The sequence below is a fragment of the Parus major genome, chromosome 8 (assembly GCF_001522545.3).
Source record: "Parus major isolate Abel chromosome 8, Parus_major1.1, whole genome shotgun sequence".
NCBI lineage: Eukaryota > Metazoa > Chordata > Aves > Passeriformes > Paridae > Parus > Parus major.
In genome coordinates this window covers 24687482-24714221 of record NC_031777.1, presented here as the reverse complement: position 1 = coordinate 24714221, position 26740 = coordinate 24687482, and the positions used below count along the sequence as shown (strand labels likewise).

Here is a 26740-nt window from a genome sequence, read left to right as displayed (position 1 = left end):
GCGCGGGGGGGGGCGGGGGGGAGGGAGGGTGTGTGTGGTGTGTGTGGGGGGGAGGCGTTGCGACATCAGGTGCTATTGAAATTAGCCGCTGCCAGATTGACAATGTTAATGATGCGGTGACCTCTACAACAACAGAGACCAGATTTCTGAACTGCTGCTTGTGTCTAGTAATTAAGGCCCGGTTGAAGAAACAACACGCAGCCCCGTATTTTTTTTAATTTTTTTTTAATTTTTTTTTTTTTTTTTTTTTGGTTCCCCCAGTTCCCACCCCTGGGCCCGGCGGTGCCGTACCTCGGCCATGCTCCAGTGCCTACATCTCCTTACCTCCTGCGCGCCCCGCTCCCAGGTCCGGCGTATTTTAACCACCTTATCTTTTTCGACAGTTGCTTTCCGGAGAAATGCATATTTAATGATGTGCCTCTAGGCTTAAAGGCACAACAAAAGCACTTTGACGTGCATTTAAAGCTGCATTTATTTTCAGGTACTATTGATTTTAATAATCAACCCATCTCTCCTTCTTTCTACCCGGTGAGGTTTTTAAAAACACGTATTTTTAAAGGAGAGGATTTGATGTTGCTGCCACTTGACAGTGTCTAAGGCACAGTAGACACCTCTTATCGGGCGCTCCCCTCGAATGATAGTAGCATTTCAGAATTATTTTGCCACCTCGTTTCAATATTCTTCAGCTCGACAAGAAATAAAACGACAGCGAACTTTGGGTATTTGAAAGAATTTTCTTTTCCAGCCTTAGAGAAACGTGCTTAACTTAACAATGCACACTCATTAATCCTCCACTCGCTGCCACTGACAAACTAACAAAACTTCACTTCCAAACAGCAATATTTTACCCCCTTCCAACCACAGCAAGTTTAAGAATTCTCACAAGTTAGGAAGCATTCATTTCTTTCTCTTACTTGAGAGGTATTTTCCTAAAGCATGTTTTGTCCAAAGTAACAAGGCATGGCACTCTGTAATTACAGCAAACCTAGAATTTACATTAATCTCAACTAAAGCAATCGAGTATTACTCTGTGTACACACACATAGGATCATTTAGTTTTACCATCCACAGATTCATTTCAAAATTAATTACTTTTTTTTTTTTAAATCAGTATCGTTGCAAACATTTTTAAATGCAAGAGCTGAAAACTGAGAAAGCTAGGATGGGCCACATTATAAGCTCACTTAGCTCCTTCCTAGAGAAAGAAAACCTGACTACAAACCACCAAAACCATTTTAAAAACATGTAAATCAAATCACCATTGTTCTACTAGCTTCATTTTAAAAAAAGTATAAATATTCCCTCTACACTGCTAAGCTGGGGACTGACATTCAGTACATTTTAAATTTCTTTAAGCCATAGACACGCTCAAACACACACAGAGACTAAACACACCAATAAAGCACATCAAATGTAGTAAAGCTCATAAAATCTAGCTATACACAAACCAAGCAAGGAGAAAATTCACATTTTAAAAACATCGTACAATCTGTTTGTGGAATGAGCACTGAATTCAATTAAAATATGAACAATATGAAAGGCTGCAGAAGATTTCTGTCACCACACATCTTTCTGAACACATTTGTACCTTACTAAAAACTAAGCATAGATTAAACCAGCCCGTAAGATACATTTCCTAACTCAAATTTATGTGCCCTATTAGACTGAACACACAGACATCAAAATGCTACAACAGCTAGTATATTACCATAGATTCTTGTGCAAACATACATCAAATATTAAAGTTAGATTTGTAATGCAAATTTTTTACTTAAGGTCTCTTCAGGGGTTAATAACACCGGAGAAGGCATCCAGAAATTATTTTTAAGTCTTTTCAACTTCAGCTTACTTTGTTACTATAAATTCATTATGCATATCAAGATTCAGCCATTTTTCTGAAACAATAATCGCACGCTGCTCCTCTCAAAAATTAGCTAATCTTATCGGTCTATAAATCCAGGTACTCTGCACACTGAACACTTTCCCAAAAAGCACCCCACACACGCAGCCTTTCCGAGAAACACTAAAACAAACGCTCAAACATCCTCAGAGGCCTCTCTCTGGAAAGACAAAGGCAGAATCCTATTGTTGAAAAAGTCAACCTTATTCTCGTGTTTCCAATAGTACCATTTATCTTTCGGGGAAAGGGACTGACCACCGCATCACGGTGGTGACATTTGTAAAGCATCAGATTCTCTACACAGTCTCTCCAGCATCAGCCAGCAAGCCCCTGAGCAAAGCATATTTTTAGTGCAATCTTCCATCCCCACAAAAAGAAACTTGTCTTAAACAGCTAATCCAATATCAAAATGAAATCACAGGGTTGTTTCCCAGCCCCCCCCTCCCTCTCCTTACCATAAATGAGCAGTTTCTTGACTCATTAATGACAGTTTCCCTTAAAAGAAGTGATCTCATATCACTGAGCCCCTCTCCACCACGCATACATCCCAAAGGTTGCGGGTATCTTAGCATCAGTAGCCGCTAGCAAGCTCTCTCATACAGAGCCCAGATGGACTATACCAGAAGCCAATTCAGCGTTAATAACTACCTACTCTGTGCAGTTTAGAAGCCTTACGTGGCATAATGTCCTAGGCAACAGCAGCCGATTGAAACCGCAAATAAAAGACAACCCAATTCTCCAAAAGCATCAAAAGGAAAAAAATAATAAATTGAAGAATGATTTTTAAAAAAAAATCTCTTACTTGCATAAGATTAAACTGAATCCTTCACCAACATATGAAAAAGGAGAAAAAACAGATGCTGCCCAGAAAAAGTGACAAAATATTACCTCATTATTTAACAAAGCAGCATTAAGCGTCCTGCTGATTTCAAACATCTTGCCACAGATTTTGGTTAAGAGAAACAGAAAGAATCCTTTGCAAGCCCTCTGTCTGCAAAGGGTTCTTCAATTTTCTTGCGCACAACAGAATAGTCAATATGTTATTTCCCTAGAGTTCGCACATTAAAACATCTAGTCAGTGAGCTGAATTTTCCCCTTATCACACTGTAGACTCCTGTTATATGTACTGCTCTCTTTGCAAGATTAGCCTGCCCCAAACATGGCTGTTGTTTAAACTATTCTTTAAAGTAACAGTTCACTCCATAACCACCAGGTGGGCAGTGTACACAGATCCAAGTAACCATCTTAAAGATTTTTCTTGGAATAGCTGCTGGTTGTAATATACAACGTAAATCCCCCCTACACTTATCAAGCAGGAGGAAAAAAATTGTCACTGTTTTATGCCCTTTCCTCCCCAGCAGTGAGCCCACGAACAAAACCCTAAAATCACCTAGCTTTTAACACAGTGTTTTGTTTTTTTTTTAAAGGGACCTTAAAATTGATACAGGAGCTTTTCATCCAGCAAGTGGTAAAATCCAATCAGTTTTCAGAACAAAGTGTAATTAAAAGGGAAAGCACTCCCAACTAATTGGTTTGTACTAAAGAAGAACAAAAATCAGCATTACATTCACAAGAGGGTTCTTTCATGGAAAGACAAAATTCAGCATGTAAATAATTCTGCTAGAAAATATGAACTATACCTTCAAGCAAATTGAAGGCAACTTGATAAGATACTGCTATGACTTACTGTGGCTTAAATTCATTTATGAAACCACTGTTGCACGCATCAGAGCACAAGACCGAAGTACATGGAAAGGATCCAGTGTTTCAATAGCACCTAAGTCTCCCAAGGTATCAAACTGTCCCTATTCCATCATGTCTGCAAGCTATTTAAGTATTTTTTTTCTCCACTTTATTTAAGGTCAAATACCTCAAGAAAGACTTCCATTACTATAAAAAATACCAATTCACTCAACACTCTACAGCAACACCCAGAGGCTTGAATGAGATTGGGATCTTTGTGTTAGGTGCTGTACAAACACATTTGAAAAGTCATTTCATACCGAAGGATTTACAAACAACATTTACAAGACTGAAAGCACAAAGCAGAGGTGTGAGAAGGAACAATAAACAAAAAGCATCACAAAATGTCTTTACCAGCTGGCAAGAATCGCTGGAGGAATAGGACCACTCCAGCAACTACCTGTGCTAAGGCAGAACCCAAAAGGTTATTTACTGAGGTTAAAGAGAAAATGCATTAGATGGACAAGGGCTTCTTTAGATTTACCACCTACAAAGCACCATCACCTATTTCTTTCATTTACAGCAATCCATGCTGAGTAAGTATATGCAGAGTAGCGATTTTCTTTGCTGGCCTTTAACTAATATTAAAGTGATGCAGTAATGACTTAACCTTCTTGAATATGTATTGAGTTTCAAGTCATCCATTTTTATATGAGAAAGGTTATTTGCATCGATTTCTGTTTGCATGAAATAAGCTTATTTTCTCATTCACCATATGCCTTGAACACTAATTAAAAGTGTCACTTTCTTCTAATGTAAAAACGTAATCACTTAGTAAATAAGTATTCTTGGCTTTTTGGTCTTTGTGATAATCTATTTAAGGACTTTTTATTTCCACGCAACTTCAGTGCTTTGATTACCACACACTCTTCTCATGTAAAGAGAAGTGTTTTACAAATGCACATTTTTGTTGGATTTTTTTTTCAAATTTAAAAGAAAAAAATAAATCTAGAATTACATCTTTAAGGACCCACACTCCTATTACCCCGAGGCAAATCCATCCAATCAATATGAAACCATTCACATGCCACCATCTGCCAAGCTGTAGAGCAATGTGGCTGGAACAGACCTCTTATAAAGCAGCAGTGGTCTCATTTTCAGCCTATTAGGGAAGCACCAGAGCTCTCATGTGCAAGGACACAACACTCCAAGTCAGACCTCCTCACACCACTGTCTCTGTGCACTGCTGCAGAACTCCTGCAATTTTTGCTGCTTGAGTTTTCACACTAATCATCAAAGCAAGAGGGAGGGGAAAATGATCAGTAACAGTCATATTCCACTGCAGCACAAAATAAAAGAACTCAATTTAATTCTATCCTAATATGATTATAGCAAACCATTTAAATGCTGCTGCCTGTGAACTACAACCTGGCATTTTCCATCACCTCATTTTCTACTCTTCTAGAGAACTAAACATTTATCTCTGGAACAGTTTTACTCTTTTCCAAGACACTCCTCTCACAAAATTAATATTTAATTCTTATCAAAGAGTTATTTTGTTGTTTGACGGATGGTAGGGTGCAGCTGGATGAGGAACCAAGGAGAGGCACGTGTGTGCAAGAGATGGATCTTGTGTACAAAATGATTTAATAAAGATAACAGGCAGGGAAAGGACATTACACAATGCAACCACCCAGGTTTGTCCTATGCAGTAATTCAAGAACCTCTGCGGAAACAGCCTCCAGTTCAAGATACCACATCAACACTGTCTTCAGCAACACTGAGCTCACACAGTCTTTTCATCAGAAGATCTCATAATAATTTAAAATATCCTCCACCACCTATAACCCTATGCAAATGCACTGCATGACTAACTAAAAAAGAGCACTAGGAGAAAACAGGAACATGAAGGTGTGCAAGCCCCTTATAAATATACACAGGGAGAAGAAATTAACTAATTTAAAACCATCCATGAAATTACAAGAAACTGAAAAGGTAAACATATAATTCATATGATGCTAACAGTCACAAACGCAGATGAGAAAGCCAGAGCTAAATTGCTCATGGCATCTAACCCAAAGCCAGATTTCAGTGAAGAAAATGGGAAAGAAAACAAAAAGAAATCAGCCCAATTAAGCTGACTGCCTTTTCCTGTACCTGTGTGCAGGAGGTGGCAGGGACTAGGGAGTAGAGGGAAAACCAATGGCCAAACAGGTTATTTACTTTTACAACAAGTTTTTTTTTCCACTGTTACTTAAACAGCTTACAATTAAGTGTATATATACACATAACTTGCTTAGCTACTGAGCAATTTAAAAAAAGAACCAGCAAAATAAAACACCTTACCAACTGCCCTGTGGAAATCAAGCAGGAGTTGGGTGATTGAGACTAACCTTGCATGACAGTGAAAATGTTTTTCAGGCTCTTAAAGGTTAGTGAATGAATGTACTTGATAAAAAAGTCAAATTTTTAAGGTTTTGCTGCAAAATAAGTAAGTCATGATAACTGAACACTAGCCATATAAAAAACCACCATATAATTTCTGAGAAAACAGTAGGTGAAAAAGATAACTGACAGGGTCTTGAGCTTTTATTAATTTATTTAATTAGATGATCCACTCAGAAACACAGGAACCTATCCCTGCTTCCTGTCCTGCCCCTGCTGGGGAACCCACTGACAAGCTGCACAAACTCTGCTGCTGATGCAATGTTCTGTGTGGTGCAATGAAATTCCTCCTGATGCCGAGGAGATGAAGTATAACACACAGCTACCTGGAAAAAATATCACTTTTTGGATCTAAACCCAGAAAAGAGATAAGAAAAAAAAAAACCCAGAAGAAAAATCAAACATTGTGAGAGCTCTAGCTCCTTAAAGAGCTAGACACTAGATGCAAAACAAGACAGAAAGCCTTCTTAAATACTTACAACCCTAAATGAGGAATTTAGATGCACAAAGCTTAGGCAAGTAGTCACAGTTCCCACAGAAATCACACTTCAGATGCTTTTGCACAAATATGCTATTTAATGTTGCTTGCCCACTTTCTTTTTCATGCCTTATGAGATGTGTAATTTGGATGCTGCATAGCTGCTCTAAGTATCACATGCCAATTTTCAAAAGATGTGTGTATTTGCAAACCCCACTGTGGATACTCATGTTTGAACGCTGGGAGACTGGAACAAAACTCTCCAGGGCACAGCAGAGCACAGAGGTAACAAAATGAATAGATGTAAATAGCTCTGATGACGAGAGAAGCCTTAGTAGTGATAGGAACCACATCCTCAATTCCACAACCAGAAGCTGGGCAGCCACACAGATTTAGGCGTGCACGTGTGCCAGGGAATAACCTCAGCAAAGGATTCCTGTGACTGTCAGGGCACAGACCAGCCAGGGAAGGGGTCCAGCAGCTCTGCTACAGTGCAAGAAGGGTTTGGAGAAGATGATCCAGCACCTTAGCAAGTCTGAAGGCCAGCAGCATCCTTGGCTCCACACTCCTCTCCCAGCTCTGAACTGCTGCTCTGCAACAGAGCATCCACTCAGACCCAGCATGTCTTGCCTGGCCAATTTTCAATCCATTTTACAGAACCCACTGTCAGCACCGCAAAACTGAAAAGCAAAAGGCAGCATACACTGCAGGTAAACATGTTAACACAGCAGTAATGTACCAGTAATTCTTTCTCCCCTTTCCAGTTATTTTACTTTTGGCTCAGGAATATAGATTTTAATGCCTTCAGTCCCCTATTTTGTTTTCCTCCTTTTAAATTCAGATACTAAAAGTTGTACCCGACAGACATCCTAAATCCTACAGCTTGCTTTCCTATCACTACAAGCAGGACTCAATCCTACCTACAGGGAGAGTTAAAACATTTCTACATTGCTGTCAATTTTGTATAATAGAGTTAGCAAAGTTTCAACTGAGCACAAATGAAGATGTTTTCAAAGATTTATGACTGCATTTTTAAAATGTATTTACTTGTAAATAATGAAAGGACCTAGGCACTGAAGAACTCCAGACTTACCAGGGAGATTTACATGAGTTCAGCCATTTTTAATGTGCCTATGTATAAGCACAAAAACCTTCATAAAAAATGTGAACACAGTCTTTCAACCAGCATTGCCTAATTTTAGAACAGTTGATGGATTTGCTTTAAGCCCATCTGTAATACAGTGTGCTATACACCTTGCACTCAGGCCAAATAATATCAATAACAAGAACAAAGATAAAAACCTGAAAGGAGATTAATGTGCTGATGTTTCCAAGCTTTGAGACAGTGATCAGAAAGATCTGGGGAAGAGTGCAAGGTGGCTGGATCAGAACAGAGGTACAGGAGGAATCAAAGGAGACCTGTGAGCAGCATGCAGAAGGGTTATGTCTCCTGCAACTTGCAATTACACAGGGAGGATGCAGAACCAGGGAAGATACAATACAGAATAAAGACAATAAAAAGTATCAAGAGCTATTAATTGTCCAAATTACTTGTTAGAGCAGCTGGCACTTACATAGAGTATTTTAGTAGCAGCGGGCAGAAGGTAAATAAGTATTACAATTTCATGCATTAAAAACTATTCCTTCATAATTTCCAGGTAAACCCTTTCATCCAACCTATCCCCAAACCAAGGATGCTGGAATGGAGAAAAAGGTTAAAATGGCTTTACTACAGAAACCAAGCTTACCTCATGCTCCAAAGCTTATATCTGTATGTACAAGTGGCAGGAATTTCAAGAAGCTTCCTGTGCACATCTGTTTTATTTTACCCCCTAAGAAATAAAGGTTAGATAAGCTGCCTAAATTAGGTACCCAAATTTCAGGGATGAACAGCTCCCTCAGGAATATGGCTCATGCAATTTTTTAGTGTATAATTCAGATTACAGAAATGACTATTTTATAATAAGGAAAGCGAGGTAAAAGAGGGTAAGGAGTATAAAAAACAGAATGGATGCAGTATTTGAGAAGAGCAATGCCAACACTGAACTTTCCATACTGACACAAAAGCAGGGAGAGGCTAAAGAAAGACAACTGAAAAAACTAATCTGCAGCTCCTCTTCCTGCCCTCTAGAGTTCCTGGAGTTCCTCTCTTGGGAACAGGATGACTTCAGTTTTCCTACCCAGTTTCAGATTTTCATGCAGACTTATCATTTTCTTTAAACTTCTCTTTCCAAGGTGTGACATACCTTAGCAGATGATTTTTAGCTTCCTTTAAAGTAGGGCAGATGAACCATGGGTACTTTTAATATTGCAGTTAAAAAAAATAAAAACATTAGTAGATATAAAAGTTGTTCTTCAGGCTAGATTTCCTAATAAATAACTTTGGGTTACAATTATCTAGCAATAGATATTTGGTGCTTGGGCTTCAAGGCAGGTTGGCACCCAAGAGTGAGTTCACTTGTGTGCTGAACTGCCTCTTCCACAGGCACAGCTGATTTGTTTTTTCATTGAACAGGCAGATGAAAGATGAGGCAGTAGCCAGGCTGCTTGTGTTTTTTCCAGCCTGTGGAGAAAAGCTGCATGTGAGAAGATGGGCTTTACTAGTCCTAGAGGCCAGTGTGGATGAATTTACCATACCTGAAGTTACCCATCTGCTGGACAGTGATTCTCTCCAGCCTTTTGTACAGGAAGTTCTAGGAAATGGGCACTTCCAAGGCACAGGTCATCTGTCCTGCTCTATAGACCTCTGAGAGGAAGATAAATCATGCTCTTCTTCACTGGCTGCACACTAAGGAGGTCTCTAGCATTCACCAGGGGAGCCTTGCTGCAGCAGAAAGTCAACCTTTGGTCAGGCCAATGCCATCATGGGTTTACCGTGACCAAGGCAGATGGTCTCCAGCTGACCCTCACCTAAATGAACTGTGGCCACACTGGGGTCTCTGAACACACAGTGCAGTCCTCAGTATAACTCAGCATAGCTGTTCCTAAGTACAAATAAGTACTACAGTAAGTAGTGATTCAAGCAAGACAAGTTTAGCACAGACCCAGACCACAGACGCACGGCCAACACTCAGTGCACCCGTAACAGCTACACAAAGCAAATCCTGCAAGACTACATTAGTCTGTACATGGAAAAAGCCTAACATCCTTGGAGGCATGTAAACAACTTATCAAAAGGAAAAACAAAACAGCAAAGTTTATTTCATGAACTCTAAGCTAGATAATCTCGCTTTCATAACAGAAGCTTTGATTCTGGACCTCCGAACAGCAAAGCCTTAAGAAAAAAAAAAAGGGTTCTAGTACATCCAATTTATGACTGTTGGGAAAAGCAACAATCACATCAAAACAGCTGCTCTGAAAACCTATCCAGCTACAGGCCATCACCCTGCAGTTTAAGAATATTTCACTCCACTGCCTGAACACATTTATATTCTTCCAGGCTGTTTTCCTGATGTTTTATAAGGATTCCCCAATGCAACAACAAACGATCTTTCTTTTAATAGTATCACTGGATGCATTGTAACCTGCACCTAGGGACACCCTGCTCTGCTCAGATAAAACTTAATTGTTCTTCTGACATGGTACAAGGAAGGAACTTTAAACTCACATAATAAATGAAAACAGACCTCTATTTTTAATATTTTCCATAGCCCCAATGTCTAAAAATGTTCCTAAAAACTTAAAAAATGTTCCAAGCAAGCACAGATAACCAACACAGACCTAGTGTGCAAAAAATATATTTACTTTTTTAAAAGGTTTAAAAATCTTTTAAAAGATTTTATTCTGCTGTGATAGAGGGTCCTGCTTCTGTGGGTAAGGGAAAGGCAGATATCAGTGATGCTGTGGAACATTTGACAAAGAATTTCAACTGCTGGGAACAAATGGCAAAATCCCTCCAGCATATCTGTGCTGTGTCTTTCTCCAGACTACTTCCATAATTTTGTGCTTTCTGCCAAAGTAACAGGGCAGTATAGGTGCATACCATAAAATTCTGTGGTTTGGTAGTGGAAATTTCAGCTTGTGACCTTTGAGGTTAATGGTGCTATTTAAATTTAAGGCACAATGAAGCTATTAACCAATTACTCCCACTGACCTCACTGTTAACTGGAAGACTGTCAACACAGAAAATGAGGCCAATTATTTAGGAGCTATCATCTGTTCAGGAAGCTACTCTCTTCAGCTGGTTGAGAGACTATCCCAGGCTGGAGGATCATGACATGGCTTTATCCATTCCTGCTGTTGTCACTTCTCAGCTGCCACATGGGCACAAAGACTTTGATGCTTAGGAAACTCCTACTGGCACAGAATATTCTTCAGCAACCTGGATGACTTGCCATGTACAAAGGTTTTTTCTCTTTCCACTGGCATCAGTCAGGCCTTAGAACGTTGAAAGCTCCAATCATCACCATCAGAGAGCCACCCATACACAGGGCCTGTGCCCACAGCACCAGGTATGAACACTTCCATGATAAGGACTGCAGCTCTGCACATGCTGCTGACATACAGAATTTACTTCAGTAATGAACTCTGAATTTCATCACTTGCTGTTCCATGTGGAAAGCAGAGCCAACCTCTCCTTCTGTATCATTAGGATCATAACAGTAATTTATTAAAAGAATCTGTCAAAACTAGATGCTATTGCACATTTCATAAGCTTTTAAGTAATGAATGAAGGAAAAAACCATCTCACAGATACAGTCACATCAACTATGCAAACCAAAATAAGACCAGATACTAAAAATGAATGTTGGGGAAAAAAACAACATGTAAGTGTATACAGTAAAATCTTGCTCCAAATGCTTCCACAAGACCCAGATAGAAATAATTTTAAAAACACTGCAATCAAGCTTAATGGAGGCTTTACTTGATTCATCTATTTAAGAACCCAGAAAAAAACCCCTCACAATTTCTACATAAGAGACTGCTTGTAAGATTCAGATCAAGATGAACACGCCAGATGCTCCAGTGTACCGAATTTGCTCCTCAGCATTTTCCTACCCTGCCCACAAACTCAGTCTCACCATTCTGGGAAAGGGCAACTGCTGAGCATCAGAGCTGACAGGTTAACAGGACAGAGGGAAAAAACACACATCAGCCAATGACATTCCCATACTGCAAGAAGATCCCAAATGTGTTGTTCAACACTACAAAAAGCAACATCACCTGGCAAAATTTCAGACAGGTTTCCAGTAGAGTGACCTGCAGAGAGCAGCATGAGATTCAGGGAGTCAGGCAAGGAAGAAGAGCTGGGAGCATGGCACTGCCATGTACTCCCAGGGTTAAGTGCCCTGATGGGTCCCACCTGCAGCCTCCACCACCACCCCAGCCCAGGTGCTCCATTTAAGCTCAGGGCTGGGGCACAGAGGGCAAAACTCTGGCTTTTCAATTTCTAAATATACCATTTTACCATTGAGAAAGTGGATGGAAAAACAGAACAGGCTGCATAGATCCAGCTCTAACCTCCAATACTGTATCTCAGGTTGGGATTTTTGTCAGTCAGACGTTTGCAGGGTAAGATGACCAAGATGCATGGACAAGCACACAAAAAGTGAGTGTCTGTACCACACAGAGCATCCCAGTACTACAGGTTATTTAGCTCCATGGTTCCATGAAGTGTAGTTAGTTCTGGGTGTTAATAACCCTGATTCAGAACTGTTCAGCAATGTACTCTCATTAGCCAGACCATCTGTGTAAAGGGAACAACCTACGCTGTCACAGCACACAGAGCCTGGGGCTGACCTTAGTATCTTCCCCCACATACCAGCAGACGACCAGAGGAGAGAAGTCTGGCATCAGTTTTGTCTTTACTGCTGCCAGAGGAAGATATCTGGGCTGGAGAGGAAGTTTCTCACCTCTCCAGTCACTCTGCCAGCTGTGGTAAATGCAAAGTGGCAACTGCCCTTCCTCCTAAGGTCCCACTGGTGAAGTGGGAAATTTGGCTGTCCTATTATGACAGGATAAGTCCAGTTTAGATATCACAGGACTGTGACTTATTGGGAAAGAGAGGCTTCACTGATCATGCAAAACAGTAAAACCTCCTGACACTGTTCAGTCAGTGTAAATTATCTGATGGACTAAAAAGTGCCCAGCATGACATGGAATTGCTTTCCAAATATATAGTATTTGTTGCTTCTCACTCCTTTCTCTCTATCACACATCTGCTAAGATAAGCTGCCTGGTGGACATTCCTGGAGGTTCTTCCTACCTGCACAAAGTCTGAGATCCTTGAGCTGACTCCTACAGGGGCAACCTACACAGAAAACTTGATGCAGATCAGAGGCAGTACAGAACAGTAAGGATACATCCCAGCCCTGAGTGAACCATGCAGCAGCCATCTTTAAGCATGCTGAGGTTTAGTCCCCCCCTTTCTAGGCACATTCTTCCAGAACCTGCTTTACTGCCCAACAAATATCACGCTTCCTCCTCAGAAGAGAAATAAACAAAACAATTCAGACCAAATCTCCTTAATGTCCTGCTTACTTCCAGAAATGCCATTTTTTCCTTCTCTACCAATCTCTTTTCATCTTTGATTCCTTCCCTGCTTTCATCTGTTGTGCTTATTAACTTCCTGTGACTGGTGCCACGTCCAAGGAGAGCTGCAGAGAGCAAACCCTGTGCTATTGCGTGCTCTGCTGCTGAGAGAGCCCGAGAAGAGCTCCAGTGAGCCCAGTACAAACCACAGCGTGGAGCCCCAAGTGAGAGGAATTGCAACGACTCTTCCAAGACATAATTAAAAGTTGATGTTTTCTTCAGAGCAGTGGAATTCAGCAGTGAGTACATTAACAGAAAGCTTGGTATTGTGAACACCAACAGGCATCTCAATTCAACTAAAAGTAAACTGTCTGGATTATGAGATGTTAGTAAGTGCATACAAAGTGCTTTATCTCTTCTTATCATGGCATGGCAGAAATAATCTCCCCCACGTTAAGGCTGCTAGCAGGATCCTTGTCCCATGGAAACAATGCTTTTCTAAGGCTTCACCATCCAGTTTTGCTTCTGTGCAATTCCCTAATGGATGAGATCAAATTAAGACCCTTTTTGGACATTCGATTTTGCAAAACCTGCAGTAGTTTAACATCTTTGAAAATTCCACCTTTCTGCTATCTACTGAAGACTTGCCAGGCAGTTAGAAATCTGTTAAGCAGGAAATACATGAACAACAGACAAGCAGGGTAGAGAAAGGACTTCTCTTGAAAAACTAGGAGCATAATGAAGCAGAAGCTATTCAAAACCAGAAATACAGAATGAGGAACAACAATTAAAACTGTTGGCAAGCAACAGACCTGGATACAGGAGCCTGTATCAGACCAGCTTTGTATCACATCAGCTTAATAGGAAAGCTTGTCTTTTGGCATACAAAGCTCCTCCAATAGAAGTTACTTATTTTAAACAATATCCATTTTTATATACCTTTGACAATTTGGGGTTCTGCATAAGCAATGAGAGACAGCTTGGCAAAAGGTGACTTTACATGGTCTACTGCAACTAAAGAAATTGGCAAGGATGTCAAAAATTCATGAATTGAGAAATTAAGACTCATTAAAAGACATTTAGAATTATGCATTTATAAGAAAAAAAGTAAATACAAAAGGATATATATAGTAGATATGATTGTTGGAAAGCTCAGGAAATCCACTGTTTATATATTGGACATAAGAAAACATTGCCATGTAGGTATTTTACAGAAAGTGATGGTACCTAACTGAAAAAGGCCTAAAAAACCAAGGGAAAACAAACTAACATCAAGATGCAATGACTTCAGCTACACAAGGACTCTTTAGCTATACATTGCATGAAAATATGGAGGACAATGGTTCAAATAAAGTCAACTGTGTTGGAAATAGTGCATGAAATCCCAGAAGTGATAAAACTACTAGTCAGTGAAGAAAATGAAAGGAACCAAGTGGAAGAAATCAATCAAGAAGAAAAAGTAAGCTTTTTTTCTTATAAAGGCAGGCAAAGGGCCAGATAACATAGATGGACACACATGCACAAAAAAAAACCAAACAAACCAACAAAAAATACAACCCACAGAAAAGCAGCTCTAAGTACAGCAAGTGGTAAATTTGATAATAAAATAGGAAGCTCCAAACTAAGGAATGACAGCAAGCAGTGAGGGGTGAAAACAATTTTTCTTATGCTGGAAAAAAACCACCTTCTAATGCAAATGGATGAGCTGATTAACAAAGCTTGCAGAGCCTGTTGTGAAAGATGGGTGAATGGAGAGAACCCGAGGGAGACACTAAGAGCACGTAAACCAAATCAGGGAGCAGCTGACTGCATTCAGAGGGAAGAGGCTACAGGAGCACTCAGAAACATGAAAACAAGAATATGACCTAGGCTGCATGAAGCACCAGTAAACACACTGAAGTGCAGGGCAACAGGAGGCATCTGTTCAATGTGTTCTTAGACTGCACAAGTGTCAGCACTTTTATAAATACCACCATTTATTAGTAGTAGTCTTTATAACCAGGGGGAAGCACCAGAAAGCTTATTTTTACTGAAGTCATACAAAACCCACAGAGAAATGACACTTGTTTTTCAGTACTAAAAACCCAACTGTTGAAAGGTGAGAACTCCCCTTAATTTATGGAAATCCCAAATCCAATCTCCCATGCATTAACTTTAAATCTTTATGGAAACAAAGGCTGCATATTTTGTCTATTGTAAGGATACTGAAGTACTTTTCTAAAATAGTTTACTATGTCAATGAAATTGCAGATGCTTCTGTGCACTTCAGGGACTTCAAACATTGCATCAATTATCTGAATAAGTAATGAAAAGACATTGTGAATAAAATGGTTCACCAAGCCTGGTTCACAAGTCAATTGCTTTCTGAATCCAGTTATATACTGGAATATTTGACATGTTATTTCTTTTTGTGAGAGGTTAAGAGTTTTCTGTGCTTCTATGCTACACTTGCTGCAGAGTTTGGAGAGGAAAAAAAACCTGACAAAATACAAAAGATTGCGAGAAGGACAACACACTTTTAGATTCTCCACTACAACCCTCTTTTCACACAAAACAAAAAGAAGGTCACTGAAAGCAGAACTTTGAAGTCCAACCAAGGCAGAAACATGAAAATCCCCGAGCAGATTGCTTATCATTATAGCCCAATCTAATACTTTAAAATTCCACCTTTGACAAACTGGACTAGGTGACGGTAGAACATGAAATGTCTGTTTGTTGAGCTCTCGTTTCCAGAGAGTCTCTTTCTGGCACCTGGAAACAGAGCAAGCATAAGGCTGATTATCATTTCCATAACCCCCAAGGAAAACTATCGTGCAAGATGTTTGAGTAAGAGCAGTGCTGTTCGAAGGCAGCATTCATAAACAGAACAAAGACTAAACAAAAGGCTAAACAAGTACATCATAATTAACAACTAGCACCAAACTTTTAATTAAGATATGTAAGAAAAATCAAGGAGAGCTAATTAAAAAAACACCAGCATATATACTTTCTTAGAAAAATCTGAATTGATACTGTGAAGTAAACAGACTAATTAGAAGTGACCACAATTATTTTGTCACTGTTACTGAGTTTAGTCATGATTTTTCAGCTTGCTCTTTAATCCTACACCTTGTTTGAAGTCCTCTGTTGTTTGAATGCAGGATTCTTCCATCAATTTATTCAAAAACTGAGCAAAAGTGAAGAAAACACCACAGAGGTTTAACTCTGTATGGCAGACATGTTTTGTGACACACTCTTTTCTGCTTAGAACAGTAGTATAATTCTTGCAGGGCCAGAATTATAATTATTATACACTCCCCTGATTAATCCTGAACAAATCCACAGTTACTAGAAATGGATCCTGATAAAACTGCCACATCAATAATGCCACACTCCACATGTTTTTCTTTTATCCAGGCAGTTAGACCAGTATAAGATTATGATGCTGTTTCACACAGATTTTACTGTTAGAGGTACCAACTTCCCTTAGGGCCAGAAAGCAGTTACAGATAATAGGAATCTAACTGGCAATATTAAGGTTTTACTTCTCTCCTCTTATATACTACCCTTTCAAGAAAATACATCTATTCTCATTACTTTTGCCATTCTTCAAAACTGTTACTAGGCTGATTTGGACAGTAACAGTTAATGCTGATAGAAACAGGCAAAGAAAAATGCTGACACAACCTGGAGTTATTTAGGAACTTATTTGCTACACATCTATTTCCAGAGAATTAATAAAAAGTTGCTGACTCCCAGCTGTAAAAACCCCAAGTATACCTAGGCAAAATAAAACTGGGTAAAAAAGGAATTCCTACCCACAGCCCAGAATGCAAACAGCAAAGTGACTGCAAATTAACAACTTCTGCCTGTCCCCTACAGTGTTGGCACAAACCCCAATACTCCATTGGGATACATGATAACTCTTTGTGATTACCAAACCTAGGGACTGGCTTCCAGGTTATTTCTGCACCTACAGAGAAGCCAAAGTCCACTTTTTTTTTTTTTTTTTAAATACACTCTTAAATTTAAGAGACATCCATGGTCCCCTACAATTCTGTTCTAATGTATCACTACACACTAATAACGTAACCTTTAAACTATTCTGGAAGAATTGGCTGCCCGCAACATCACCTTTCCCATTCCACATTTAAAGTTCCAGACAATTGCTGTCCTGCCTGTAGCTTTCTGACTTACAGCTGTAGGGTGTCACCTTTTCCCCCTTTCACAAAACCAGTAAACGTGTAAAGCGTTTTTCTCTTAACTAGTGACACAGTACACATCTTTCTTGAAAGTCATTAATTTTAAACTTGTAAATTCCAGGTGTTTCCTCCATATTGAGACAAAAATAACAAGTCCTTCTTCCATATGGCTAAAAAAAATTAACTGTGTTTCAAAACTCCCTTAAAATTCAGATAAAAATACACATGCCTGTGCCAGGTAACTCACCAGCAGTGCTGAAACTGAATGAAATCTCCATTTCCTCAGACTATTTCCAGGCTTCTCCACTGCCAAAGCAAGACAAGCACTTTCTCCCTAGTCTACATTTTTCTGTTCAATAGGTGGAATAAAGTAAAAGGCTTATTTCTGTGCAAAGGCTTCTTCCTCTGCATAGCAATAAGCCTCACACTGTAATTGATTTTTTTTTAAGTGTCATTTAAATTATTTTGGTATGATTTATCTTTCCTTACTTTTTCCTAAAACATCTCAGAATATTAACAAGGAAATAAATGTAGTAATACTCTAACATCTTCAAACATTACCTAATTTAAAAATCTAATTTACTTTCCATCATTTAGGCTTCCTTACTATTTCAGATGTCACTCAGTGTGGATAGTAAAATTAGACTATCAATTTCATTTTTGCTTTGAGTGTGTTGCAGGCTCTGCTTTTCAACCACTAGAACTTTCTTGTTTAAGGTTTCCAATACTGTTCTAGAATTTCTGAATTAAGAAACAGGGGGAACTATTGCCTTGTTTTTATTATGAGAAATCTCAATTGCTCTCCCTAGCCCTTGTTACAAGAAAAGGCCGAGTGCTGGCACAAAACCAAATCTCCAATATACCTGTTAAATAATATTTAGTGATCCTCTATTAATACAAGGAGATAATAAAAGTCTTAAAATAGCACTGAGGGTGGCACTGGATAAAACAACCTTCCAATGACACCAGTGGGAGACCTACTTAAGAACCAATAAACAAATTGAGCAAGTGATGCAATATGAGCTGTCCTGCTCTTGCTTTGGTGAAATTTAAGAGATGATTTATCACAGTAGGCAGCCTTACTGCCAGCAGCCTCCACAACCAGTGAGTCTTACTCAAGGCGTGCCACCGCACTGAACAAGAACTCAAAGAAATTATTTAAGGAAATCTATATTCTTTAACACAAATGCTCATTGATAGAGTTTGCTTTAGGTTTTTTTTTTATGTATGGCATAATAAATGAACAGAAGTTTAAACTCTATCCATGCCAACCTTTTAACATCTGGGAATACTTCATATACCATCAGCCTGCTGCAGGAAAAAATGCTATCAGCACAAAACCAGAACTTCCAGAATAGCTATTAGGTAATTCAAACTACACAGTCATGGGTAATGCCTTTAATTAAAAACACCTTAATTGTACTCATCGCAGTAAAGGGGACTGAGCCTGGAACTGGCATACGTGTCACAGAGTAACACAGGTAGAAAAACAAGGCGAAGCCGTGGAAGGGGAACAGGCACAGACACACCGGGAGGAGCCAGCCCCGGCCCCGGGAGGAGCCCCTCGAAGGGCCCGGGCCCCGGGAGGAACCAGCGGCCGGTCCCCACCCCGCTGGATCCCCCTGGTCCCGCACCCCACACGTCCCCGATGGACAAATGTTCCTTCTAAAGCCTCTGATTTAGGAAACACAGCACAAAATTACTTTTTAGTTGTTTAAAAAAAAAACAAAAAACCTTTTTTAAAAAAGCGGAATGAACGCAAGCGGCATCACCCAAACCGACCCGAGCGCGGCCCCGCTCCCGGCCGCACTCGACGCCCCGGGGGCGGACTCAGAGCCTGAAGCGGGGTGAAAGGAGAGGTTTAACCTGCGCTCGCGGGAGCGGTCGCCGACGGGAAAAGGCGGAAAGGCCCCAGCGCCCCGTCCCCACCGCTCCCGGCCCCGGGGCTCCGCTCACCGCGCTCCGGCCGCGCATCTTCCGCAGCCGCGGCCAGACACCGGGGGGGCGCGCGGCCGCACGTGGCGATGGCGTCTACGGGGTCTCCCGCGCAGGCGGGCGGGGCGCTACGCAGCGGCGTGAGGCAGCGGGGCCGCCGCCATGTTCCGCCGTCAGCGCTGGAGTGACCGCGGCGGCTGGCGCGGGGAGGGCTCTTATGGCTCCCGGAACCGGCGGCAGCTGTGCGGGATGCGGGGGAAAGCCCTGGCCGCGGAGAGAGTACACGTGTGGGGCGCGGGTTGCCGGGAGGGAAGAGCCGGAGCCGGGGTAGCGCAGCCAGGAGGGTCCGCACAACTCCGCTCCCTCCCAGGTGGCTCCCGGTGTGGGAATAGAAATGAATGAAGGGTGGCGGGCAAGGTGAGGTTTGTGCTGAGCTCCGCCACGCAGGTGCTTCCCCCTGTCTCTGACTGGGTCCGTGACCCTGCGCCGTGAAGATGTATGAGGGAAGAATTTTGAGTAGGTTAAAAAGCCTCTTTTTCAATCGCCGCTCAAGGAAAGGATAAGATGATGTGACACAAATGTATGATCGTGTGCCACAAATAGAACATTGTGGGAAGCTTTTCCTCAGACATAAGCTTTGTCCTATATTTTTTCAAACAGTTTATTTTCTTGCTGTGTAGGTCATTCTTAACATTAGGCTAAATTTAGATGAAGATGCACCAGCAGCAAAGACAGACTGTCTGAGGAAGCTGAATTAGACCCACAGCCTCAGCTGTGGCCTGGTCAGGAACCTGGGTGTGAAATTATTTACATCTTTACATGTTTCAGGTAGCCTGGTTAAAAGTAACAGAATCTCAGATATTTAAATAAAATGCCTGGAGTCTAAAATAATTAGAAGCTTCTAGCTTTCCTGGTTTACTTCAGTGCTGTAAGCCATATATACAACTAGCATTGATTTCCAGAGTATTTCTACAACAAAGTGAGGAAAGACTGAACATCTTGGGCCTTTTGAAGATCTGTACCTGAAACTTCAAAACAGGGTCCAGTTTCCACTTCCAGTAAGAACGGCAGAATCTTTACTTGTTTATGCACTTTGATTTTCAGTTCTTTGTGTATAAATTTAGCTGTGGGTGGAGTATTCTGAGCCAGATTCCTCCCTATATGCTATACATACAGGATTACAGAAAGACAGACATGATTCTGCGTAAGATTGACAAGGAATTGCATTTCCCAGCAAATGCTGGATCAGAGCCATCTGTTTCAGAAATTAGCATAGCAGCAATTTGTTTGTTTGGCTTCATCTGTCTATTAGTTTGGTCCAAATCCTCTTGTTTTAGAGACATGCTATCACATAAGGAAAGGATCTGTGATACACTCTGTGCAGTCAACCCCTAAAATACATGAATTATTCTAAACAGAGGAGATATGAAATGTCATTGTCAGAAATCTAGACAAAGCTAAAGTAAGATTATTTGTTTTCCTGTAAACAAGTTTGACTTTTTCACAGCACTTTTATATTAAATCATCTGCCCCTAAACAGTGTCCTGGTCTGAGAATGCTTCTCTCCTATCCAAATTAGTGTTGCTGTACTTTTAGGTGTGCTGGATATTTTCCATGTGTTTATTGTGACAGAATGATGGAAAATCCTTCCTGCCTTACAGCCTCTACAACTTCTGAAGAGGTATTTGTATTCTTAAAAACTGAGAAGTCTAGCTGCAAACAACAGTCAGGAAAAGGGCATCAATCCATTAAATGATAAGGTATCACCACATTAGACAACAGCTTTTCTAGAAGTGTTTCACTTTGAGCTCTGTATACCCAAGAAAATGACATCTCTTATACAGCTTTTTTATTTGTGGCATACCCAGGCTGCACTATTCAGGATTTCAGTTATTTGCCTAGATTTTTTAGGTCTCAGGAAAAAAAAAAAAATAAAAAAATTACTACTTAATACTCCAAACCCATGCATCTACGATTTTATAGTTCCTACTGGATCTGGTTACAGTGCAAATATTTCTAGAGAGGTGTGGAGAAAGGTCTACACTGTTGTACAAATAGTGATCACTATGTGGCATTGGCTTGATGATGCAAGTTTCAATCAGAGGATATTCCTATCAACTCTTTAAAAATGTGACCAAAAATAGTCATAGTCAAAAGTCATGTAACCTTGAGAAGCATAAACACCAAGGTAGTTATTAGGAAAAGAGAATCCTAGGTATATCTGCTCAAATAGGAAGTAATTGTGAATGTTTCTTATAACTCAATACTTCTAATGCATGATTTAAAAGCTACACAAACTAAAAGAAATAGCTCATTTTCTTGTTACTTCATTTCTTAGTTACATGGCAAAACCACCAACAAAAACACCTTCTAAAATAAGAACTTACATTTCTCCTTCAGAAAAATGAGTCGTGTGTTGTAGGCAGTGAAAGTGAGGTGAAGTCTCAGCTCAGAGGATGTGAGTGCTCATTCTATACCTGCGCTAGAGATCACCTGTGTTGCTGTCTCTACCTGAGCACCTTGCTCATCATTCTCCTCCCACCGCCCGCCCCGTTTCTTTGTCTCCTCGGAGCCACCAGCAATGGGATCTGCTGGAGTTTGGAAACCTGGGCTGAATGGAGGGGGCGGGAGCTGCAAACGAGAAGCGCTCGCCCAGGTCACTGCTAAAATCGTAACACCCAAGGCAGGGCTGTGCTCGCATCACCTGGTGATGAAACCGCAGCAGCAGCCGAAGTCAGACGGTGACAACATCTGGTGGCTTCTCTGTGCTGTCACAGGAGGGCAAGGAAATTGCCCGTTCAGGAGATGCCTTGTGAATCGATACACACCACGGTGTTTAGGACAAATAGCAAATGTCAGAAGTAAATAGTTCTGTATTTTAAGCAATGGAAAGAGAGTGTAAGTGCTTTTCCAGAGTAAGTGTAGAAAGCCATTACAAAGCTTATCTTTGAAACTGACCTATAAAAGCTATAAACACATCAAAGGCTTTGAGGACATCAGATACAAACTTTAATTCTTCCCACAGTCAAAACTCCCATGGAAGTCAATGTCCCAGGATCACGACTCCGAGTATGTTCAGTAATGCTAATGGAACTCAGACTTCCATGGGCAGCTTCATTCACAACTGTAATTTAATTCAGTTTGCAATTTATTAAGTAGTGATTTCTTGTAACGATTTTTCCTCTAAATCACTGGATATAAGGGAACACAATTTTTTAGAATATAATTTCTTGGATGTTTTATTATTACAGAATAAAAAACTTAAAAATGTAGCTGAAATACTTTTTCTTCAAGACAACAGCTTTTTGTTTACATTTAACAGGTTAAGAGGCTATATTTGTATCACAGCTGAAGGCAGGCAAAATTTCTGCTTGGTAAAGAGTCTAGATTTTCATAGCAATCTCAGATTTTAGCAGCAAAGTTTTTCTTATATTTTTGTCCATCACTAACCATAACACATTTACTCAATCATAGCACCACGAATTTTACTAACTGTGGCTTTTTGATTTTTTAAAATGCTATGCAAAGATGTCCTTTACTGTAAATACTTAACGAGTTAACCTGATATCATAAGCTACCAAATACAGAGGGGATGAAAATGCCAGTGCATCCCTCTGAATGTTTTAGCCTTAAGGCTCCTGCAGGTTTTACTCGGATTCACAATAGTAGGAGTGGGAAGGAAGAGATAAATAAAACATTTGTTTCAGAAAGTAGGTGACTTTGACAGAACACTGATGTAAACCATGAAGCCTCACAGATCAGAGGAATATTGTTAAGAAGGGAGGCTGGTGAAGAACACTCAACACCAGCCCCCGAGTGGTGCTGATCAGAACAGTTCTGCTTTGCTTTTAAGTATTATTGCACCTTCTCTGCTATTCTGTAAAGAATTTAGTTGGTGACTCCCACTGATGTATCACAGTCACTCAAAGATGTTTTTACACCGCTCATTGGATATTTTGGTAAAGGTCTAATCTCATTTGGATTTATTACGATTTATCTCGGATTAAGCATTTATCTGCTAAGGATTATGACCCATACTATGAGGTACTGATGAACCATCAGAGTTCAGGGACATCTAAGCACATTAGAATGAATCAGCAATATTATTTTTTGATGCAGTCTTCACACATTATCTTTTTTCAATCAACTTTGTAACATTCATACAGATAAGTATCTAATTTTCCTTTAATACAGGCAGTAACCTGGAAAGCTCTTAACATCCAGTAAGAGCAAAGCTGCATTTAATTAGGAGCAGCTTAAAAGATCAGGCCTCAGAGCCACATGACTTCGTATTCACTCTGCCTTCAACTGTCAGTATAACTATTGATTTTTTTATACCAATTTAAATATTTTTTCTTAGTTTTGAAATGTATTTTGGTGAGTCTTCCACTGCTATCACAGCTTTCTACTTTTTTCTAATTTGCATAGCCAGGAGTGAAAAAAAGAACAAGGATAAAGAAGAAGACTCTACTGTTTATATCTTTCTGGACTTTTAAGATATTTTTTTCTGTTTGAAAATGCTTAAACTGGTTCCTCTATTGACATACACAGTACTGCACCTAAGGAAAAGTGTTGGATTTCTCATGGGTTTAAAAGAAGTTCATCTTTGGCTTCATTTTGTGGCAAAGCCACCAATGTATGCTATAGTTGCCCCAAAAAGGCTTCTGGCTATTTTAACGCTTAATCATTTTTTATATATATCTCATATCTTAGAAATTCCATTTTATGTTGTTTTAATTGCACAAATTTGGAGAATTCTAGTTGTCACTTTAAATGTGTATGTTTGGAAGTTTTCCTTACAATTCAGATTTTTTTCTTTATGATGATACACACAAAGAAGGTTTAAATACTTTCTGGCAGTGTTTTATAATGCTGGAAATAAGACCTTGGATACGAAACTGCACAACTTAATGTGTTTAACCACTCTTACGAAAGGAATTAGGGAGAAAATATATGGTTCATTTCCAGTATACATTTCTTACTGTTTGCTAAATAGTGTCACATTTAGAATGTGCAATCCTGTGACAAATGACTACACTGCAGTGTTATTGTTCATTTTGAGGATTGCCTGCAATGTCTGATTTGCTAAGCAGGGAGTTTGCAGTACAAATGTAGCTGTGAAGAGATGAAACCTCTGAAAGGTTGTAAGGGGACACCAGTTTCAGTGTGTTCGACTTCACTACGTGGAGTAATGTAATTAAATTCTGGGTTTCACAAGAACAGTGCAAAACTCACATTTCTTTACAGTACTGGGATATAGAATGCCCGTTTACAAATTTGCATCACAGTTTCTTATCCAATTAATGTTCCGAGCTATGGACACGGTGATGCATGCGAAAACTTAGCTCTCATTTCAGTTAAAGAAGGAAAAGATTCAGCTGATGAAAAATTAAATTAAACAAAAGAGAAATGGATGAGCACAGAGAATAATTGATCTGCCATAACTAAAAGCATTGATGAATAAGCTGTAAAGAGACATAATCAAAGATGAAATTATTTTTTAGTACCTTTTCTGAAAAACATCGAATAGAAAATCATCTGGATTCAGAAGAGAAAGGTTCTTTACCTGCTTTCACGTGAGTACATGTGCAAGGAGAGAAAAATAGTGAGTGAAGGGTATTTTCTGCTAATGGGATACATTAACGTTGCCATGGAATTTAGGATCAGCATGCAGAGGGTATTGATCTTAAACCTGCTTCTGAGCTACAAGGATGAGGAGGACATGTTAATTTACTTACTTTTGACATCAGCCCAGAACTACACATGTATAGGGAAAACCTAAGGATAGGATGGATGGCAAAGGTGGACTTTGAAAAGCCTCTTTCTCAGAATCACAGAATCATTCAGCTGGAATGGACTTCAGGAGGTCTTCTAGTGCAAACTCCTGCTCAAATCAGGGTCAACACTGAAATCACATCAGTTTGTTGAGGATATGGTGCAACGAAGTTTTGAAAACCTGCAAGGAAGGAGATTCCCCAACCTTTCTGAGCAACCTGTTTCAGTGCTTACATATCCTAAAAAAATAAAAAAGGATCAATAATCTGTGCTCTGTGTTCTCCTCCAGGACACTGAGAGATATTCCGTGGCTTAGGTCTAAGGGGAGATTCCCAAAGAATGCTGCTGGTAAACAGCTGCCAGGGGGAGTAGGACTTGTTAGCCCCTTGGGCCTGGCAGATTTTCACCCCTGTTACAGTGTGCCCATCCACACTGTAACATTCCAGCTTGGATACCAGTGTGCTGTGGAGACCATGCTGAAAGCCTTGCTGAAGGCGAGGTGGGGAACATGTACGGCTCTGCCTTAGGTCTGCACATCTTCCAGGGCATCACAGAAGGTCATTAGGCTTGGTCAGGTGATGCAAACCTTGGAAAATCCATGCTGGATACTACTTCTAACCACCTTTCTTTCTTCAGGAATGTCTCCTGCAGACTTGCACCATTATTGTCCCAGAGGACAAGCAGTAGTTCTGTGGATCATCATTCTTGTGTTTCTTTAGCATGATGGGCTTTTGGATAGACTTAGGTGTGAAACCAGTCTGTAACTTCACAGTTAAAAGATTTGACATAGTCCACAGTGATACCCCCCTTACAAACTGGGACTAAAAAGTCTGTAAACAATTATTGATCTCCACATGCTACTGAGGAAATTTTCCAAGATCAGTGACAGCTGGGAAATCACTGGCATTTTAAAATTATATATCAGTGATTCACTTTTTTGGCATTTACAGTATTGCATTATGGCAATGAACATGCTAGATGTGTATTTAAAAAACCAAAATGCTTTTAGCATTTTAGTATTTTTTGTTTGAACCGTATTACAGATGAAAATTCCTTGATACAATTCAAAATAATGTGTTTGTTTATTAAAGACATATATGCATTAGAAAGAAGTTAGAATGACGAAAATGCTTGTTTGCGTGAAAATAATTCTGCTTTCTCAACAACAGCATCTCCTGAGTTTCTTTGATTCATACCTGATTACTTTAATGACTAAACTAGATTTTAACTCCTGTTAACACTGCAGATTGCAGACAGCTCTAGAAATGTGAAATGTATTTTGCCCTCCTAAGTCATTGCTGACACAGCCCTCAGTTACATTTTATTATGGAATTATTTGCAAGTGAGAGGTTTGGTTTCAAGTCATTGTCCTGTATAAGATTGCCAAAGCCTCTGGTCAGTCACTGAGCTGTCATAATTTGGGAGGAGGAGCTGGGTGCTTGCCCACAAAAGGGCACAGGTACATGAAAGGAAAATGTTTCTAATATATTAGGTAATGCTAAAATCACCTCTTTGCTGGAGAATAAAAACCATGTGGTGATCCCAATCTTGTTCTGTGCTGCTGGGCAGGAAGGACTTCAAATTAACACAGTGATTCCTCTGGCTGATGAGGGATCTGCTCTGACGCATTCTGAAGGATGTTGCATATTCCTTGGCTGGGAAAATGATGTTTTCCTTGTACTGGTCGAGGATAGAAAAGAAGGGGAAATGGTGGGAGTGGTGACTCGGGTGATCTTTAGAGGAAAAAAATAATGCAAATAGGAATTGAAGATGAGCTCTGCATACTTCCAGGTTTGAAAAATAAGTCACAGAGTTTGTAGTCCACTGTCTCGGGTTTCTGCACTGCAGAAATACATTTTAATATAGATTTAA

At 40.0% G+C, this 26740-nt stretch overlaps 1 protein-coding gene across 4 annotated transcripts in view; it reads right to left on the bottom strand.

Moving 5' to 3' along the window:
* ELAVL4 (ELAV like RNA binding protein 4) overlaps positions 1–19159 on the bottom strand; it is an 80803-nt gene extending 61644 nt beyond the window's left edge. The window contains exon 1 of one of the 4 annotated variants that reach the window (XM_015635930.3): positions 19115–19159. In XM_015635930.3, the coding sequence (XP_015491416.1) occupies positions 19115–19132 (18 nt within the window). In that variant the 5' untranslated portion in view covers positions 19133–19159. Of the gene's footprint in view, positions 1–324; positions 345–2355; positions 2473–2788; positions 2922–19114 lie in introns of those variants that run through there. The other 3 variants (XM_019007626.2, XM_033516459.1, XM_015635933.3) reach the window with 3 other exon arrangements.
* Between the last annotated feature and the right edge of the window lie 7581 nt (positions 19160–26740).